This window comes from Anser brachyrhynchus, assembly GCF_964034855.1.
Source record: "Anser brachyrhynchus genome assembly, contig: SCAFFOLD_86, whole genome shotgun sequence".
NCBI lineage: Eukaryota > Metazoa > Chordata > Aves > Anseriformes > Anatidae > Anser > Anser brachyrhynchus.
The window spans coordinates 609,645-629,640 of NW_027664065.1; the positions used below are offsets into that span (position 1 = coordinate 609,645).

General features: G+C 51.2%; 2 protein-coding genes across 4 annotated transcripts in view; both read left to right on the forward strand.

The window, feature by feature from the left end:
• LOC308186415 (olfactory receptor 14C36-like) overlaps positions 1-19,377 on the forward strand; it is a 294,878-nt gene extending 275,501 nt beyond the window's left edge. Inside the window, exons 2-3 of one of the 2 annotated variants that reach the window (XM_080608556.1) lie at positions 14,101-14,240; positions 14,664-19,377. In XM_080608556.1, coding sequence (XP_080464682.1) covers positions 14,687-15,631 — 945 coding nt within the window. In that variant the 5' untranslated portion in view covers positions 14,101-14,240; positions 14,664-14,686 and the 3' untranslated portion in view covers positions 15,632-19,377. Of the gene's footprint in view, positions 1-9,479; positions 13,244-14,100 lie in introns of those variants that run through there. The other variant, XM_080608555.1, reaches the window with a different exon arrangement.
• Positions 7,507-9,171, forward strand: LOC308186394 (olfactory receptor 14C36-like; the record flags this gene model as incomplete). 2 transcript variants are annotated; one of them, XM_080608539.1, is made up of 2 exons in its annotated part: positions 7,507-7,810; positions 8,234-9,171. In XM_080608539.1, the coding sequence occupies exons 1-2, from the start codon at positions 7,723-7,725 to the stop codon at positions 9,169-9,171; spliced, it is 1,026 nt and encodes a 341-aa protein (XP_080464665.1). In that variant the 5' UTR covers positions 7,507-7,722. The 2 variants fall into 2 exon arrangements, with proteins under 2 accessions (XP_080464665.1, XP_080464666.1); XM_080608540.1 differs by having other exon boundaries at positions 7,507-7,700.
• Positions 19,378-19,996: the final 619 nt, after the last annotated feature.

A 19,996-nucleotide genomic window follows, 5' to 3' on the forward strand; every position in this document is an offset into this window, starting at 1 on the left:
GAAAAGAACCAGGACACTGCTGAGAGCAGAGGAATCCAGGCTCAAAGTGCACATCTCCAGACCCCCCACCCTGTCCCCATACTCCCCTTCCCCCAAGCACACCGAGGGCTCACTCCATGGGCATGTGAAACCCCCATCCCCAGCCAGCCTGGGAACAAGACCAGCAGCAGCACGGCCAGGTGGAGAAGCCAGGAGGAATGGCAGCGTGCTGCTGCCAGGGGAGGTAAGGCCAGGGAGGGACAGACGGACACTCAGCAGACCCTCCTGTGCTGCCATCTGGCTGCAGAGGAGGCAGCTCATGCTCGTTGCAATTGCTGTGTGCTCTGCTTTGGCCTGCAGACACCTCCCAAAGCCAGGGGGTATCAGGGGGTTTGTAGCTCCTAAAAATCAGCTAGGATAAAACTTAGCTGGGTAAAAGGATGAAAATATGATGTTGGTGCAGTCCGTGAGATGAGGTTTGGGAAGGTACTTTACAAATTTAATCACTGACATTCTGATTTCTCAGTGCAATGCTCCAGGAGTCTCAGCCTCCTGTACAATACTGACAATTCATTAACATGAAATCTGGCTCCCCTCCACTGCAGGAATCTGAAAGCACGGACTGCAGAAAAAGCCTTACCCTTCAGATAAACCAAGACTTGATCTTCCTATTGAAATGTCCCCTCATAATGCCATTCTCTAAAGCGCTTCAGAAACAGAGAGAACCGTCCTGACAGATGCTATCAGCCATCGGATGTGCCAGCTGTAGAAGACCCCTCTGGCAACTGCACCTGCATTGCCCTGCTGCCAGAGACTCACGGTGTCAAGAGTCTGCAGGAGCCCGGCCCAGCTCAGCAGCACAGCACCCGACCGTGGCATCGCTTGCTCTGTGCCTTTGGGCTCCCTCGAGGTGTCCCCAAGGCCTCGGGGCTGACAGCTCCTGAAGGCAGCAGGGTCTCTCCTGGGGTGTGGTGTTTGAAGCAGACTGAAGGCATCACTGACTGCTCCTCTCTGACCATGGGAGAAAAGCATTTTAGAAGTGTGATTTGTGCTGGAGTGTGTGGTTTTCTAACAACAGTACAAATGATTAACCCTTCCCTTTTCCATGGTGCAGTAGCACACCTCAGCCATGGCAGGCAGGGATCATTTTAACCATTCAAACACCCTTCACCATTTCTTTTAGGAACTGAGAAAGAAACATCTTGCTTATTGGTGTCCTAACAAGAGATAGGGGAACAGAATGCTCTAAAAGGGTTTCCGTGAAGAAAGGGGAGTGGGAGACTAAGACACCATTTGTTGAGTTTCCCCAGCTGTTCATCTGGAAGATCCTCTACCCATAGACAAATCTCTTCTTCCTCTCTCGCATGACCAGCACGGTGACTGGGATGTGGAACACCCTCATCATTGTGCTGGTGCCTACAAGCTAACACCTGCAGATGCCCGTGGCCTTCTTCCTGGGGGAGATTTGTTCTCCTTGCAGACCTTGTACAGCTCCACCACCCTGTGCCAGATGCAGGACAGCTTCCTGACTGGGGACAGCACCCCCTTTGCTCACAGAGGTGGGAGCACTATCAGCTGCACCTTCTGCATGAATTGAGTGCTTCCTGCTGAGGGCCATGTCCTACGGTCAGCCCTGGGCTGTATGCCATCCCTGTTCTCTGCAAGGCTCGAAAGTGGAAGGTGTGACTCTAGAAGGCAGCTGTACCTTAACACAAGGGATTTCTTTCATGCACAGAAACCATTTAATTCTTTTCCCAGCTACAGTTCTGTGGTCCCAATGTTGTGGACCCCTTCTGTGATTTTTCCCCTTGCTGGAGCTCTCCTGCAGTGCCACGGTGATTCTCATAGTCTTTGCCTTCATAATCTGCATTTTGGATCCAATTTTCCTTCTCATGTGGTTTTCATGTGTGTGCATCCTGTGTTGGCATGCCCAAGGCCTTATCCACCTGCTCCTCTCTCCTCACTAGTGTCACTGTTTTCTATGATACTGCCATCATTGTCAGTGTGGAACCCATAACAGCCTGCCCTGGTTTTGGCTAGGATAGAGTTAATTTTATCTCCTAGTTGCTGCTATGGTGCTGTGTTTGGGATTTAGGATGAGAATAGTGTTGATATCACAATGATGTTTTAATTGTTGCAGAGCAGTGCTTACACTAAGCCAAGGACTTTTCAGCTTCTCGCTCTGTCCTGCCAGCGGGCAGGCTGGGGGTGCAGCAGGAGCTGGGAGGGGACAGACCCAGGACAGCTGACCCCAACTGGCCAAAGGGGTATTCCATACCATCTGACGTCATGCTAAACAATATATAGGGGTGGCTAGCAGGGGTGGGGTGGGCAGCTGCTCAGAGATAGGCTGGGCATCAGTCAGTGGGTGGTGAGCAATTGCGTTGTGCATCACTTGTTTTGTATACATTATTATCAGTATTATTATTATAATTATTATTTTTTTCCTTTCTTTTCTGTCCTAATAAACTGTCTCTATCTCAACCCACAGGCTTTATTTTCCTGATTCTCTCCCCTATCCCAGAGAGGGAGGGAGGAGGGGGAGCGAATGGCTGTGTGGTGCTTAGCTGCCGGCCGGGTTAAACCACAACATAGCCCTCCTCAGAGATTTTAAGCAAGCCTTTTCCCAAACCTTCATCATGCTCCTGGTCAATCCTCAGGTTGAATAGAGGTGATGTGGGAAGGGTGGGAAAGGTGCTGGTTGAGCTGCTGACGTAGTCATAAGACCTGTCTCAAAGAGATGGGAAAGGACAAATTGATCAATGACATTCCTTGGGACTCAGAAAAGGCAGATGTCAAACCCATTTCCTACTAGAAGCACAAGCAGAAGGATGATTATGCCTAGTCAAGAATTAAAATGCTAGCCTTAACCCTAGCCCTCAGCCAAGAACTAAACAAAACTCTAACCCACAAAGTTTGCCCTCATCCTACACCTTGAGTAGGCATCTTGAGCAATCCCACCAATCCCTCCCTCAAAGCCCTTGCCATTCCATTAGCCATTCCATTAGCCCAAGCAGTTGACTTCTAATCTCTAAACGTTAAATTGAACACCTAAACCCCAAAGCCCTCCACTACACACAGAGCACATCTCATCTTCAACACCACTCCTACCCCGAACTTCAGCTGTTTGTCCCCTTGGGCAGGGCAGGGATTGTGAGGTCCTTGAACAAAGAGTCACTCTCCATCTTTTTTATAAGCCACCTTTAAGTACTGAAAGGCTGCGATGAGGTCACCCAGGAACCTTCTCTTCTCCAGGCTGTACAGCCCCAGCTCTCTCAGCCTTTCTTCAAAGGAGAGGTGCTCCAGCCCCTTGATCATCTTCTTGGCCCTCCTCTGGACCTGTTCTAACAGATCCACATGTTTCTTGTGCTGGGGGCCCCACACCTGGACACAGGACTCCAAGTGGGGCCTCAAAAGGGCAGAACAGAGGGGGACAATCACCTCCCTCCACCTGCTGCCCACTCCTCTCTTGATGCAGCCCAGGATACAGTTGGCCTTCTGGGCTATAACCACGCACTGCTGGCTCATGTTGAGCTTTTCGTCCAGCAGAGCCTCCAAATCCTTCTCTGCAGGGCTGCTCTCAATGAGTTCTTCTCCCAGCTGTCCCTCCTGTCTGGGACTTCCCCAGCCCAGGTGCAGCACCTTGCACTCGGACTTGTTGAACCTCCTTAGGTTCACATGGGCCCACTTCTCAAGCTTGTCCAGGACCCTCCGGACAGCATCCCTTCCTCTGTTGCATCAACTACACCTCTCAGCTTGGTGTCATCTGCAAGCTTGCTGAAGGTGCACTCAACCCCACTGTCTATGTCATTGATAAAGACATTAAAAAGTACTGGTCCGAGGACAGACCCCTAAGGTACACCACTCATCACCAGCCTCCACCTGGACATAGAGCCATTGACCGCTGCTCTCTGGGTGTGACCTTCAAGCCAACTCCCTATCCACTCAATGGTGCACCCATCAAATGCATCTCTCTCCAGTTTGGAGACCAGGATGTCGTGTGGGACCGTGTCAAATGTCTTACGGAAATTCAAGTAGATGACATTGGTTGGTCTTCCCTTGTTTTCTGATGTGGTCACTCCATTGTGGAAAGCCACCAGATTGGTCAGGCATGATTTACCCTTTGGTGAAGCCATGCTGGCTGTCTGAGATCACCTCTTTGTCTTGCAAGTGCCTTGACATTGATTCCAGGAGGATCTTTTCCATGATCTTGCCAGTCAGTGAGGCGAGGCTCACCATTCTGTAGTTCCCTGGGTCCTCCTTTCTACCCTTTTTTAAAATGGGAGTGATGTTTTCCCTTTTCCAGTCACCAGGGACTTCACCCGACTGCCAGAACTTTTCAAATATGATGGAGAGAGGCTTGGCAACTACATCAGCCAGTTCCCTCCGGACCCTGGGATGCAAGTCATCAGGCCCCATAGACTTGTATGTGTTTATGTTCATCAGGTGGTCCTGAACCTGCTCTTCACTTACAGCAGGTGGGACTTTGCCCCCCCAGCTTCCATCTATGGGTTCAGGGAAACGAAAGACTTGGGAAGCCTGACTGGCAGTGAAGACTGAGGCAAAGAAGTTGTTGAGTACCTCAGCCTTCTCTGTGTCTGTCATTACCAGTTCACCCCTCTCATCCGTCACAGGGGGTACACTCTCCTTGGCCTTTCTTTTCTGAGCAATGTATCTATAGAATCCCTTCCTGTTACGCTTTGCATCCCTTGCCAAGCTCAGTTCCATCCGTGCCTTGGCTTTCCTTGTCCCATCCCTGCTCATCCGAAACTGAAGCATGCGTGAGGGCCTGGGAAAAGGAACCCTGGATCCATAGAAGCCATTTGGGAAACAAAACTTGTAGGTAGGAAGCGCAATTTTGTGGAGGTGCAGAGCTGATGGACACACTGTGGAGGATGCTCCTAAAGACATGTATGTCCTTTTCCCTCCTGACTACAATGCCACTTCCTTCTCAGGAATGGAGTAAGCCAACAGAGGTGAGACAGATACTCTACGATCATCAATGTCATCAGAAAGCTGATCCCAATAAAACATGGGAAGGTTAAGAGCAGCCTGGACAAGAAAGACGTGAGATTTTGGGGTGGGAAGAGGAGCATGGAAGCAGAAAATAATGATTTTGTAGAGGTAAGAGGGGTCATGTAATGTAGATATTGCGGTAACACTGACTTAAAACAGTCATGTATGGCCCTTACCTTATTTTAACCAGTAGTTTTAATCCCTAAACCTAAATGCTACTCCAGCACTCTGACAGAAATCCCCTACTCTAATGCTTGAACTCAAAGTATCCCGTGAAGCAAAACTCAGGCCATAGCCCCTTTCCCTTACCTTTATTCTCTTACTCACCCAAATGCCTTCCCTTGACACTAGCATTAAAATGCTCTATTTATCCCTAGACTTCTTGGCAGACCTAAACAAAACCCTAAACAGCAGAGCTTGTCCATACCCTAAACACAGAAGCACACCAAAACTTCCCAGTAAAAGTCTGTTTACTCTCTAACCCAGAAAGGTGAGCACTAACCCCTAAGGGACTAGAGAGAGGTCAGCTCTGCCTCAGGATCCCCTGCCCCAGCAGGAGGAATGTGACTGGGGCAGTGACCGTGAGGTCACTTCTGTCTCTGCAGTTGATGGGGCAGCAGCAGGAACATGTCACGGAAAGGGACTGTGAGGTCAGTTCTGTCTGAAGTAGCTGACAGGTCACCCTTGACTTCTCCCTGGGATCTGTACTTTTTGGCTGACATCTGCCAGTGGCCCTGGTAGGCCAGCAGAAGGCACCTGGTTGGCATGCTGACTGTGGGATCCCCTCTGCCTCCATACCCAGGAGGACCCAGGCAGAAAGAAGGCCCGCATATGGGTTGTGCTGTCCCTTCTGCTTGAGTCCATGACTGGACAGCAGGAGGCACAAGGCTTGGGTGTGTCTAGCCAAGAAGTGCAAGGCCAGCAGCAGGCCCATGGCTTGGAAGATGCTGGTGAGGTGACTTCTGTCTGGTGGGCTGACAGGCCACAAGAAGGCTGATGGGTTGGGATGCCTACTTTAGGAGTGGTTTCCACCCTGATGGAGCTTTCTTTGGTGGCAGAAAAGATTAGGAGAGAAAAAACTGCCACAAAGTGCACATTGGAAGGTTGGCACTGGCCATGAGGAGGAAGAAATGCCCAGGGGATCAACTGCTCTTGCTCTAGAGACTGAGGCAAAGAAGGCATTAAGTGCCTCAGCCTTTACCTCATCTCTTGTCACCAGGTTTCCTCCCACATCCAATAAAGGAAGATGATTCTCCTTAATCCTCCTTTATTTAAAGTGTTTATATAAACAGTTTTTGTTTTCTTTGACAGTAATAGACTGATTGACCTCCAGCTGGGCTTTGGCTCTTCTAATTTTGACCTGCACGGCCCCATAACATTTAGGACACAGCTCCAGACAAACTGACAGTATGCATGAGAATGAAGAACAGAAAAGGTGGAACCTGGCAGCATTCCATCCCCTACCCTTCTGTGACTCTATGCTGCAATTCCATTCAGCTGGTTACTCCTGTATTATCCAAACTTTCCTGCAACTCCTGATGCTGCCATCTTGTCAGACAGAGCACAATCACGTGAAGGTTGAACTGTCTGCCTGCAGACATTAAACGCTGACAAAATGGAGCATCAGTGTGGGGGAATCTTGAGAAACTGCAGGATTCTGCCTACAGAAACATCCTGACATTTACAACGAGAAGAGCCTGGTCCTACTCCAGAGGAAGAGGAACCCCACACATCAGGACAGATTGGGACCCTGCTGAGTGAGCAGTGCCCAGGAGGAGGAGGGCCTGGGCACCGTGAGGGATCTCATACAAGCTACTCAGCTAAGACCCAGTGTGACACAACATGGACAAGTGTCTACAGCCAGCTGGGAAAGAGGTCTAGGTCTGGGAGACACTAGGATACTCTGGCCTTTAGAGGAGCAAGGACATAGGCAAGGCTGAAAGTCCCAACAGGACCCAGGTCTTTGTGTCCATGGCTATGGCTGTTGTCTCTGCCACTGAGGCCTATGAGGAGACAGCTTATCGTTAAAGCACCAGGGCCTCATTTCCTCCTCACCACCAACCATGAACCAGGCAGGGGTCATACCATTCTCCTGCACTTGGCCATGCACATCTCCATCTCCTACTGCCCCAGGAAGAACCCTGAGCAAGGTGTGAAGGGAAAGGATCTCCCTTCCCAGGGGCCTGGGGACAAGGCCTAGTCCTTTTCTTTGGTGAAACACATCCAGGTTGTCTACACATCAGTGTCACCTTCACATTGCCTTTGTCTCCTTGTCCTCACTGCCTCCAATGTTCTGCTCTAACGAGCTCCAAGGGAGGCTGTGTCAGTCCTGGCCCTCGGGGGACGCTCCACGAAACTTGCATCTGACTTGGACTTCTTGAGAGATTTCTTCAATTGTCTCTCAGTGCCTGAGGTTTGTGGGCTCATCACCAAAGCCCCCAGAGGGGTGACTACAATGCCTTGGGCTGGGCCTCTGGTGCTGAGCTGGGCCGGGCTCCTGGGACAGAGAGCTCCTGGCAAGAGGGCCCTGGTGCAGAGACACAGCTCTGCCCAGGAGCAGCGCCTCTGCACAGCTCAGCAGGGCTGGGGGCTCTGACTGAAGCAGAGACACAGAGAAGAGAGAAGGAGAGAGGGCTTGGAGGCAGTTGGGAGTGGGAGGATGCTGAGAGCTGACTGCAGGAGAAATCTGCACAGCCCTTGACAAGGTAAGTGTCTGGCTGCAGGGCCATGCAGCTGCATGTCCTGGAAGGGTCTCCTCCTGGGTCTGGTTTTCAGAGAGAAAAGCTGAGATCCTGCTCATGCACCTGCAGACAAGGTGAGGATTCTGTCCAGCTGCACTGGGACTGGGGCTTTAAGCTGTCTCCATTTATTGGGAAACACAAGAGTGTGATCATTGTCCTAAGCAAAAGAAAATCTGCCTTGCTCCACACTGTGGTTGGAGGTGTACTTTGCAACAACACTGCAAAGTTCATGGATCTGATAAGTGGACTGAACTTGAGTTTCCCCCATGGTCCTGCTTCCCGCCTGCTTCACGGCAGGAGGGACTCCTCTGGAGCCCACAGCAATCCCTGCTCCCAGTGCCACTCTCAGACAGCATCAGCTGGGACTCGAGTGATAGAGCTGCAGAAATGTTCTCTTGCAAAGAGAGAGGCTCAGGCGTGGGTTGCTCTAAGTTTTGTGATAGGTTTTCCTCACTGAAGTATCTTCTAACTTTTTTCTGCCTTATCCTCTTCAACAGACATCTGTGGCCAATGTCAGAAAATGCCCAACAGCAGCTCCATCACCGAGTTCCTCCTGCTGGCATTCGCAGACACGCGGGAGCTGCAGCTCCTGCACTTCGCGCTCTTCCTGGCCATCTACCTGGCTGCCCTCCTGGGCAACGGCCTCATCCTCACCGCCGTAGCCTGCGACCACCGCCTCCACACCCCCATGTACTTCTTCCTCCTCAACCTTGCCCTCCTCGACTTGGGCTGCATCTCCACCACTCTCCCCAAAGCCATGGCCAATTCCCTCTGGGACACCAGGGCCATCTCCTATCAAGGGTGTGCTTCACAAGTCCTGTTTTTCGTCTTCTTCTTTGGTTCAGAGTATTCTCTTCTCACCATCATGTCCTACGATCGCTACGTTGCCATCTGCAAGCCCCTGCACTACGGGAGCCTCCTGGGCAGCAGAGCTTGTGCCCAGATGGCAGCAGCTGCCTGGGGCAGTGGCTTTCTCAATGCTGTCCTGCACACTGCCAATACATTTTCCCTGCCCCTCTGCCAAGGCAATGCTGTGGAGCAGTTCTTCTGTGAAATCCCCCAGATCCTCAAGCTCTCTTGCTCAGATGCCTACCTCAGAGAATTTGAGCTACTTGTTTTCAGTCTTTCTTTAGTATTTGGTTGTTTTGTTTTCATTGTGTTATCCTATGTGCAGATCTTCAGGACTGTGCTGAGGATGCCCTCTGAGCAGGGCCGGCACAAAGCCTTTTCCACGTGCCTCCCTCACCTGGCTGTGGTCTCCCTGTTTGTCAATACAGGCATGTTTGCCCACCTGAAGCCCCCCTCCATCTCTTCCCCATCCCTGGACCTGGTGGTGTCAGTTCTGTACTCCGTGGTGCCCCCGGCAGTGAACCCCCTCATCTACAGCATGAGGAACCAGGAGCTCAAGGATGCCTTGAGGAAACTGATGACCTGATATCTTTCAACAAAAAAAAAAAAAAGCCCATTTTCTTCTGCATATGACTCATAATTCATTGCAGGAACACGGTTATCTTTTTGGTCATTTTTCATACTCTGGAGAGCGTCATCACAAGCTCAGAGCTGTGGGGTGTATGGGTAGGAGGTTCAGCAATAGTTGACCAGGCCATTGCTCATTGCTCACTTGGGAAATGCTCCCTGGGAGACAGGATTTTCCAGAAGATCAGGGCATGTATGTGCATGGGAGATGTGGAAAGAGAAACCCAGTGCTGGTGCCAGCAGGCACATCATATGCATGTGGAGAGATGAACACGATGGAGCACCAAGTCCATCAGCTATTCCTACAAGTGTCACGAAGGCCAGTTGGGCAGATAGTGTCACAAGACTAAGTAACGTCCCCTGGGAAGCCACCTGAAGGCAGCTCTGGGATGTGCTTCCTTGAACCGCGGTCCCTGTGCCCATTCCTCATGTCCTGGGGTATCTCAGACGAGGGAAGAGCACGGTGAGGTACTGCAGGGCTGAGGTGCCTCCCAGCCTCTGGCAGTGGCTGCAGGAGCCAGAGGGACACTGCAAATAGTGCATTGCACTGTGCATGGGTGTGCAAGGCAGAGAGTCATATCTCTCAACAGCCCTGTGTGTATGAGGCAAGCTCAGATGTGGACACCTCACAGAGCCCTGCCATTGCCCTGTGTGACTCCAGAAACAACCCCCAGTGTCCCTGTGAGATTTCTGTCACCCCCCTTGCACACGTTCATTGCAGATGCCCCTCTCTGCTATGTCACACTACCCTGCCTTTCTGGACCAGGCCATCAAGCATTTGGATCAGCAAGATTTCTGGGGACTTGGAAAAGGCAGGCATCAAACACATCTTCAGGAAGGGCAAGAAAAAGGATTGGCAGAATTGCAATTGTCACCTCTACCCCTGGGAACGTGGTGGGGAAAGTCCTGCCACAGCCATCTTCAGGGACATGGAGGAAACAAAGGAACTGCTGAAACAGAAGGGGAGGGGAAAGAAGGCATTGTGGTGAACCTGGACTTTAGCAAGGCCTTTGCCATGGTCTCCTGGAGTCTCCCTTTAGCCAGACTGGTGATATTTGGACTGAAGAAGGGGATGATGTTGGGGGAAGGAAGGTGGCTGGACATTAGTGGAACAAAGTCCCTCAAGGGGTCCCTCAAAAAGGGGCTAGACTTTGACTAGACTTTTAGCCTAGACATCAGGAAGAGGTTCTTCACCAAAAGGGTGGTTGCACACTGGAACAGGCTCCCCAGTGAAGCAGTCACTGCACCAAGCCTGTCCGAATTTAAGAAGAGATTGGACTGTGCACTTAGTCACATGGTCTAAACTTTAGGGCAGACCTGTGCAGTGCCAGGAGTTGAACTTGATGATCCTTATGGGTCCCTTCCAACTTGGGATATTCTATGATTCTATGAAAGTCTTCCTGCCAGCCAGTTACCAGCAGCACGCTTCAGTCATGGGCACTTGGGCTAACACTGTCGACCCTCTTTTTTATCTTCCTTTATGATAGCATTGAACACATTTCTCAATCTTGATCTCTTAAACGGGAGTTATTCTTTAATTCAGTGACTTCTTTCCTTGGAGTTCTGCTTGAAGACAGAGGAAGCAGAGGAAGAAGAAAAAAAAAAGTTGGGAAATATATTTTGGTAAATGTTTGCATAAGGCTATTCACAGAAAAAGCGTAATTTGGTTGATTGTACTTGTTCACAGTGCCGTCAATTTAAAAAAAAAAAAAAGAGAGAGAGAATAAATCAAGAAAATTCATAGAAAAAAAGCTGGTGGTGCTGCCAAAAAAGACTCTTTCAGCTATTACTTAGAGCCCTTTTATGCACAGGTTTCCATTGTTTCCTAGATCTACTTTTATGGCTGGTTTCAATTCTCTATTCAGAGGTGGCCACTGCCTCCAGGATGCCCTGGGGTAGCCAAGGCACTCAGGTGGGACAAGTGACGCAGGACCTAGGGGAGTACTTTTGGAGCACAAGCTGGGGGGCATGAACTGAGGCTGGGCCCCGCAGGGGCTGTACAGGGCTGCTAAGCACAGAATCATAGAAGGGCTTGGGTTGGAAGGGACCTTAAAGATCCTGTGGTTCCATTAGGTTCACATGCACCCAGATCTCAAGCTTGTGCTGCACTGGTGCTGGCCTAGGCCTTTTATTTCAGGTGCAGGCCTTTTCCTGGAGCATATACTGCATTGGTCATGGCACAAAAATGCTGTTTCTACACCAGCGATCTGGAGCCTCCTTCTTGTTAGGCCACATTTCAGTGTCCTTCCTGCTGCTTAGATTTTTTTTATCGCATGGACGAACTGGATCACTGAGTATTCTGAAGCCAATTACCATGCTTTGTGTTGTTTTGTTTTGTTTTGTTTTGTTTTGTTTTTTCCTCTGAAGTACAATCATAAAATCATAGAATGGCTTGAGTTGGAACGGACCTCAAAGATCATCTAGTTCCAATCCCCCTGCCATAGGCAGGGACACCACCCACTAGATCAGGTTGCTCAGGGTCTCATCTAACATGGTCTTGAACATCCCCAAGGAAGAAACATCCACAAACTCTCTAGGCAAACTGTTCCAGTACCTTACCACCCTCTGAGTGAAGAATTTCCTCCTAACCTCTAATCTATATCTCCCTTCTTTTAGTTTAAAACCATTTCCCCTTGTCTTGGGCTGTGTGCCATCCCTGTTCTCTGCAAGGCTCATGAAGTGGAAGGTCTGACTCCAGAAGGCAGCTGTACCTGAACCAGGGGAATTTCTCTCATGTACAGTAATTATTTCTCCTCCTCCCAGCTACAGTGCTGTGGCCCCACTGTCATGAACCTCTTCAGTGATTTTGCCCCATTGCTGGAGCTCTCCTGCAGTGCCACAGTGATACTCATGGTTTTGCTTTCATAATCTGTATTTTGGATCCAATCTTCCTCTTTCAAATCATGCAGTTTTCATGTGTGTGCGTCCTGTGTTGGCAGACCCAAGGCCTTATCGACCTGCTCTTCTGTCCTCATGAGTGTCACTCTTTTCTATGGCACCATCATCACTGTGTGTGAAGTGCATAACAGCGCATAACAGAAGCTACTAATACAATCACCAAGTCAAAAAAAAAAAAAAGAAATCAGTATCTTATTCCCTTCAAGCATTTGTTACAGCATTGTTTTTACAGTAATCATAATATTAGTCTTTCCACACAGGAACAGGACATACTCATAGGCATGCATAAAAGTTTCTTTGTAGAGAGAAGAACTTTTGGTCTTCCTCCTCAGAGATTTTAACCAAGTCCTTTCCCAAACCAACATCATTCTCCCGGTCAGCCCTCAGGTTGCTTAGAGGTGGTGTGGGAAGGATGAGAGAGGTGCTGGTGGAGCTGCAGATGTAACCATAAGACCTCTCTCAAAGACCTTGGAAAGGCCAGATAAAGGAAAGACGTTGCTCAGGATTTTGAAAAGGCAGATGTAAAAGGCATCTTCTACAAGAAGGGTAAACACAAGGATGATTAAGCCTAACGAAGGATTAAAATGCCAGCCTTAACCCTAGCCCTCTAACCAAATCTAAACTAAAAGCCTCAAAACTTGTCCTTATCCCAAATCTTGAGCAGGCACCTTGAGCAGAACACCAATCCCTCCCTTGATGCCCTTGCCATTCCCTTAACCCTGGAGGGTGACCTCTAATCCCTAAACATTAACCTGATCATCTAACCCGCAAAGACCCCCACCATGCACACAGCACACCTCATCTTCAACCCCACTGCTACCCCTAACTTCAGCTCTTTGTCCCCTTGTGGGAGGGCAGGGACTGTGAGGTCCTGCAGCAGTCCCATGGCATTGGAAGAGGCGTGTGAGGTGACAGGTATGTGGTCAGATCAGAGGCCACAGGGAGGAGCTGGCTGGGAATGCTGTGATGAGGTCAGGTGTGCCTCAGGATCTGCTGGGCCTGCAGGAGGCACATGGCTGTGAAGGAGGCTGGGAGGTCACTTCTGTCTCTGGAGCTGACGGACCAGCAGGAGGAATGTGGCACAGATAGGGACAGTAAAGGCCAGAAGCATGCACATAGCATTGAAGATGATGGTGAGGCACCTTCTCTTCTGGTCAGGTGATAGACCACCGGATGGCTAATGGGATGGGAGTTATGCTTGAGGTATAGTTTGTGAGACCATAGAATCATAGAATGGCTCATGTTGGATGAGACCAACAGTGCTGGCCCTCAGGGGGACACTGCAGGAAACTTGCATCTGACTTGGACTTCTTGAGAGATTTCTTCAGTTTGCTCTCAGTGCCTGAGGTTCGTGGGCTCATCACCAAAGCCCCCAGAGGGGTGATTCCAATGCCTTGGGCTGGGCCTCTGCTGCTGAGCTGGGCCGGGCTCCTGGGACAGAGAGCGCTCCTGGCAAGAGGGCCCTGGTGCAGAGACACAGCTCTGCCCAGGAGCAGCTCCTCTGCACAGCGCAGCAGGGCTGGGGGCTCAGACCGCAGCAGAGACACAGAGAGGAGAGAAGGAGAGAGGGCTTGGAGGCAGTTGGGAGTGAGAGGATGCTGAGAGCTGACTGCAGGAGAAATCTGCACAGCCCTTGACAAGGTAAGTGTCTGGCTGCAGGGCCATGCAGCTGCACGTCCTGGAAGGGTCTCCTCCTGGGTCTTGTTTCTGGGAGGGCAGTGGGCAATGCAGTGGGCTTTGAGAGTCCTGCTGGATTGCACTGCGTGGTGAGGAAGACTGGCAGAAGCCCCTTGGAGTGTCATAACCTAGCTGCCCCTAGTAAACCAAAAGCAGAGTGGCCAAGCCTGCTCCAGACACTGCAGGGGTGCAGCTGGGATGCTGGGACACCCCAGCTTGCAAATATTCATCTCTGTCCTTGGGGCATCCTCCTGGTGTGCAGGCTGCTCTCCAGCAGGATGCAGCTCTCTCATGGCATCCTTGTGTTATCCAGGTGCCCGAAGGAAAAGACACCTCCGTGCTAAGGCCATGTCCGTGCTGCTGGACGGCTGTCTGTGGGCAGCTGGAGGGAGGCATCTGCAGCCCTGGCGAAGAGAGAAAAGCTGAGATCCTGCTCATGCACCTGCAGACAAGGTGAGGACTCTGTCCAGCTGCACTGGGACTGGGGCTTTAAGCTGTCTCCATTTATTGGGAAACACAAGAGTGTGATCATTGCCCTAAGCAAAAGAAAATCTGCCTTGCTCCACACTGTGGTTGGAGGTGTACTTTGCAACAACACTGCAAAGTTCATGGATCTGATAAGTGGACTGAACTTGAGTTTCCCCCATGGTCCTGCTTGCCGCCTGCTTCACGGCAGGAGGGACTCCTCTGGAGCCCACAGCAATCCCTGCTCCCAGTGCCACTCTCAGACAGCATCAGCTGGGACTCGAGTGATAGAGCTGCAGAAATGTTCTCTTGCAAAGAGAGAGGCTCAGGCGTGGGTTGCTCTAAGTTTTGTGATAGGTTTTCCTCACTGAAGTCTCTTCTAACTTTTTTCTGCCTTATCCTCTTCAACAGACATCTGTGGCCAATGTCAGAAAATGCCCAACAGCAGCTCCACCAGCGAGTTCCTCCTCCTGGCATTCGCAGACACGCGGGAGCTGCAGCTCCTGCACTTCGCGCTCTTCCTGGCCATCTACCTGGCTGCCCTCCTGGGCAACGGCCTCATCCTCACCGCCGTAGCCTGCGACCACCGCCTCCACACCCCCATGTACTTCTTCCTCCTCAACCTCGCCCTCCTCGACCTGGGCTGCATCTCCACCACTCTCCCCAAAGCCATGGCCAATTCCCTCTGGGACACCAGGGCCATCTCCTATCAAGGGTGTGCTTCACAAGTCCTGTTTTTCGTCTTCTTCTTTGGTTCAGACTATTCCCTTCTCACCATCATGGCCTATGACCACTACATTGCCATCTGCAAGCCCCTGCACTACGGGAGCCTCCTGGGCAGCAGAGCTTGTGCCCAGATGGCAGCAGCTGCCTGGGGCAGTGGCTTTCTCAATGCTGTCCTGCACACGGCCAGTACATTTTCCCTGCCCCTCTGCCAAGGCAATGCTGTGGAGCAGTTCTTCTGTGAAATCCCCCACATCCTCAAGCTCTCTTGCTCAGATGCCTACCTCAGAGAATTTGAGCTACTTGTTTTCAGTTCTTCTTTAGTATTTGGTTGTTTTGTTTTCATTGTGTTATCCTATGTGCAGATCTTCAGGGCTGTGCTGAGGATGCCCTCTGAGCAGGGCCGGCACAAAGCCTTTTCCACGTGCCTCCCTCACCTGGCTGTGGTCTCCCTGTTTGTCAGTACAGACATGTTTGCCCACCTGAAGCCCCCCTCCATCTCTTCCCCATCCATGGACCTGGTCGTGACAGTTCTGTATTCAGTAGTGCCCCCGGCAGTGAACCCCCTTATCTACTGCATGAAGAACCAGGAACTAAGGGATGCAGTGAGGACACTGCTTGAATACACATATTTTCAGCATATTCGCCTAGAATAATATGCCTATAATCAGAAATCCCAGCTTTTCTCAGAAAAAAAAAATTACATACTTTTTTATTATTATCTATCCGTACTGTTATTTTCTCTAACTTTTTTTTTTTTCTGATTTATAAAATACTATTCTTAGCCTCCTACAGGTTAATTATTTTCTGATAAAGCACTGCTTTTTATTAGATAAACCCAATATCGAAGTCATCAGAATTTCATTGGTCTCAGCTGCCATCTTGTCCCTTCTCCTCTGGAGCTGGGGGAGCAGCCCCAGCACGCAGGTGGGGCTCAGGGCCTAGAGCCCAGCTGCCACATGGAGGAGCAGCCCCGGTGGCCCTCGGGGCTGCCCCTCACTGCCCGCTGGGCTCTGCCTCTCTGCTGCCTTTGGGTCGGGGCTGCTGCTTCCCTGGAGCCATGGCCATGGCCAGCAGCAGGACGTGGCCTTTTCACTGCTGCTTTCTTTTGGCTTCCTCATTGTTCTCTTGTGCTCTTGTACATGGGTTAGCCCTCAGATCTTGTGTACCTTGGTGACAGTCCTGTTGTCTCTGCAGTGGCATCCCTGTCCCAGCAGGCAGCAGCAGGCAATGTGCAGCCCCGTGTCACAGCTGCCCTCCCTGATGCCACGGCAGTAACAAATGGGGCTCTGCAGGGCAAACCCAGAAGCCTGGATGCCTCTTCCAATGCTGCTGTTAGGAACAGAGCCAAGGGTTTTCTCCGTGCTCTTCTGTTTTCTGGGGTTCTTCATGGAGTGTAGGACACAGGCTGAAAGTCCCAGCGCGGTGTGTGAGTAGCAAAGGACTGGACCAAGAGCTCCCTTTATGGCCTCACCTGTCTAATCAGACAACAACTGGTCTCGGACTCCTCTTCATGGGACTAGGCACCCTGCAGTGGGGTGGATTGATGATGGCAGCCTGGAGAGGAATCTGGAGGTGCCAGGAGAGATCAGGGGAACCCTGGGACAATGTGCTCATTGGGTAGTGATTAAAACCTCATAAAATTAGTGACCATCCAAAGAAGATTTTGGCAAAGGGAAAGGCGAATCAGAGAACTCTGTGGGCTAAGGAGGGCTCTGCAATGCCAGGGGAGGTGGTGAAGAGCCAGCAAGCGAAGGCCCATAAAACTGCATTGTAATTGAGGAGACCTTCTTTGAAGCCTCGTGGGCCAGGTCTGGTGCAGCTCTTGTCCAGCACCCTGAGCAGCACGGGCAGGGGAGGGTCCCCACAGGGTCTCAGGGCACAACAGCCCCTGACTCTGCACAGCAGCACCGCCAGCTCAGGGCCTGGCGGGGAGCATGGCAGGGAAGCAGCAATGGCCGGCCAGGCCAGCATGGACACAGTGCCCTGGGCAAGGCTCTCTGGGAGCAGGGATGGCCCTGGGAAAGAGCAGGGCAGCATTTCTGGGCCTGCACAGATGGGTAAAGGAGGAAGAGTAAGCTCTTTGTGTAGGCACCTGCTCGGGGCAGGCTGCTCTGTGCCTGGGCCAGGCCTCTTGTGCTGGCCTGGGGAGCGGGGCTGGCCCTGCGGGGCACAGGCACTCTGTGCTGGGGATCTCCTAGACAAGAGACCAGGGCTCCTGCAGCTTCACCGACCTCCATTTCCTTGCACCATAGCCAGCCTCCTCCTTGCTCACCCCAGGCAGCAACATGCACGAGCTGCCTCCTTCCTCCTCCTCTAGAGGGCAGAGGGGAGGGAACACCATAAATAAGTAAAACTCACAGATTGAGAGAAAGACACATAAGGATAGGAAAGGAAAAGAAAAAAGAAAGAAATGAAAATCAAACGCCAAACATAATGAACATTTTGTAACTCATCAGTTCCCACTAGCAGACCGTTGTGCAGGCAGTCTCTGAGAAACTGCCACCTTGTCTTGGAAAGATGATCCCAACATGTATTGCTGAGCACTATGTTATGTGCCATGGATCATCCATTGGGTCAGGCTGGGTCAGCTGTCACAGTGGGTTCCCCTCCCAGCCTTTTGCCCACCCACAACCAACTCGCTGGTAGGGCAGAGTGAGAAGCAGAGAAGGCCTTGGTGCTGTTCACGCACTGCTCAGGAACAGCGAGCACAGCCGTGGGTGACCAACACTGCTCTGGTCACATCAAAAACACAGCACGACAGGGGCTGCTCTGCAGAGAGTAACTCCGTCCCAGCCAGAGCCAGTGCAGGGCCCCATGCTGGACAAGAAAGCTCGCTCTGAGCTCTGGAAGGAGCCAGGAAGGTGCTAATAAGCACCAGGACAATTGAGGAAGCCCAAAGGCCCTTCTGAAGGGAAGGGTCACTGAGTGCCACCTGAGAGGCAGTGCTGGGCAGCGGGGAGGGCCAGGAGAAAGACTTGTGAGAAGGCTGTGAGAAACAAGGAAATCCAGGGCTTTAGCAGATCCTTAAAGTCCTGCCTGAGTCCCCAGATGGAAAGCAATGTATGTCTGTGGGTGGACAAGGAGGAAGTGATGAGTCCCGGATCTGGGGCAGGGCTGAAGGTCCCTGCGTGAAGCTGGGCTGATGGAGAAGTGTCCACCTTGCATGTGTGCCTCAGCCTGGGAGAAGGGGCCTGCCTGCGGTGCGGGATGGCTGGGCTGTGCTCAGCCATGCCCCAGGAGCTGACCTTGCTCTCTTCCTCCCCGCCACTCCCCACACGGGGCAGGCCCTCAGGAAACACCCCTGAGCCTGGAGACGCACCAACCTGCTGCGGTGAGGTGCCACTACTGCAGGGGAAGAGGGGAGGGTTGGAGAGACACGTGGGGCCTGCGGGCAAGAGTGGTGTGGCTTGAGAAAGTGAGTGCCTGGGAAAAGTTACCCTCGACCCATAGGAGCCGTTCTGGAAAGAAAACTTGTATGCAGGAACCACACTTTTCTGGAGGTGCAGAGCTGCTGGGCACGTTGTGGAGGGTGCTCTGATGGACTTTTTTGTCATTTTCCATCGTGTCTTAAGTGCCGCTTTTCTCAGAAATAGAGTAGCCAACAAGAGGTGTGATGGATACGCTGAGATCATGATAGCCATCAGAAAGCTGATCCCAATGAGATGACTGATATGGGGAGGTCAGGAGAAACCCTGGTCAGGAGAGACATGAGATTTGGGGGAGGGAATAGGGTCTTGCCCAGCAGAAATTAAGGATTTTGTAGAGGTAAGAGGGTTCAGGTTATGCTGGTGCTGCTGTAGCAGTGACTTAATGAAGGGATGAAAGACACGGACTGCTGATGGCTCTTGAACTGGAGACGTTTATTGCCCTTTTTCACTACTACATATACTTTCCCTGTAGCCCCACATGCTGTCCACGCGCCCGAATCTGTCATACAATTGGTTAGAGACCCTCAGGCACGTGCCTCGAGCCAGCCAGCAATTGGCCACTGCCCAAAGCTCATCTTTAACACTGTAGCCAATTTACTTTATCTCCACCTTGCTCAAGTTTTTGTTTCTACCGCTTGTTTCCTCATTATCTCTAATTCAGGGATGTGTGAAACAGCACGAAGCCACCTGCGAATTCCTTTCCCACAATTCCCCCTTTTTTATTTTCAACCAACCAAATGCTTTCTATAGATTTTTCTATCAATCACTGCAGACATTGCAATAAGCAAGGTACAATAAGCAACAGGGTGAAAATCACATGCAGGATTACAATTGTAAAGTAGCGTGCCTACTAGAATCTACATCAGTCAACAAGCCACTAAGCGCTAGGGATGTTGTTTCGCAGTGATGCTGCATCTCACTCGCACAGCACAATCACACAATCACGCAAAGAGGCCTCTTGCACTTCTCATTCATACCACAAGAAAATATCACTTAAAATAATTTGTCCGTGGCTTCAGGAGGCCCTTGTCTACTCCCGTGGTGAGCGGCTGAGAGTGGAGACCCCTCCGAGGAAAAATGCTGGGGGTGCACCTAGGGGCATTCCACAGTCGATCCCACAGCCGAGCAGAGCGGCTCCTGACGCAAGGAATGATGCTATTATAGTTTTGTATAATTACAGCAAAGAGATGCATTGCAATAAGGAGCAAGTGTGGCGTTGACCATTTGTTTCATGATTTGTTTTTTTGCCTGAGAAATTAAACCTTACACATGCTGTTGCTGTTTCACATCCCAGGATATCTAATTCCTGTGGCTCTAGGGGCGCTTGCGGCAAGTAGACAGTCCAGTCTTTGTTATCTGCCGGGTTCCCCACCAGACATGTCATGAATGGCTCGTTAGCACTAGCCCGGGACAGGCACATCGCTTCTTGTCCTGTCATGTTGGCGAGGGTGACCCAGATGTTGCAGCGTGGTTGGATGGAGACCCAGGGCTGGCAATAATCGATGACAGCGGCGATTGTGAGGAGGAGGCCAACCGTGGCGTTACCTCCCTTGCTGGTACCCATCTTGGTCCGTGACCTGTGGAGACACA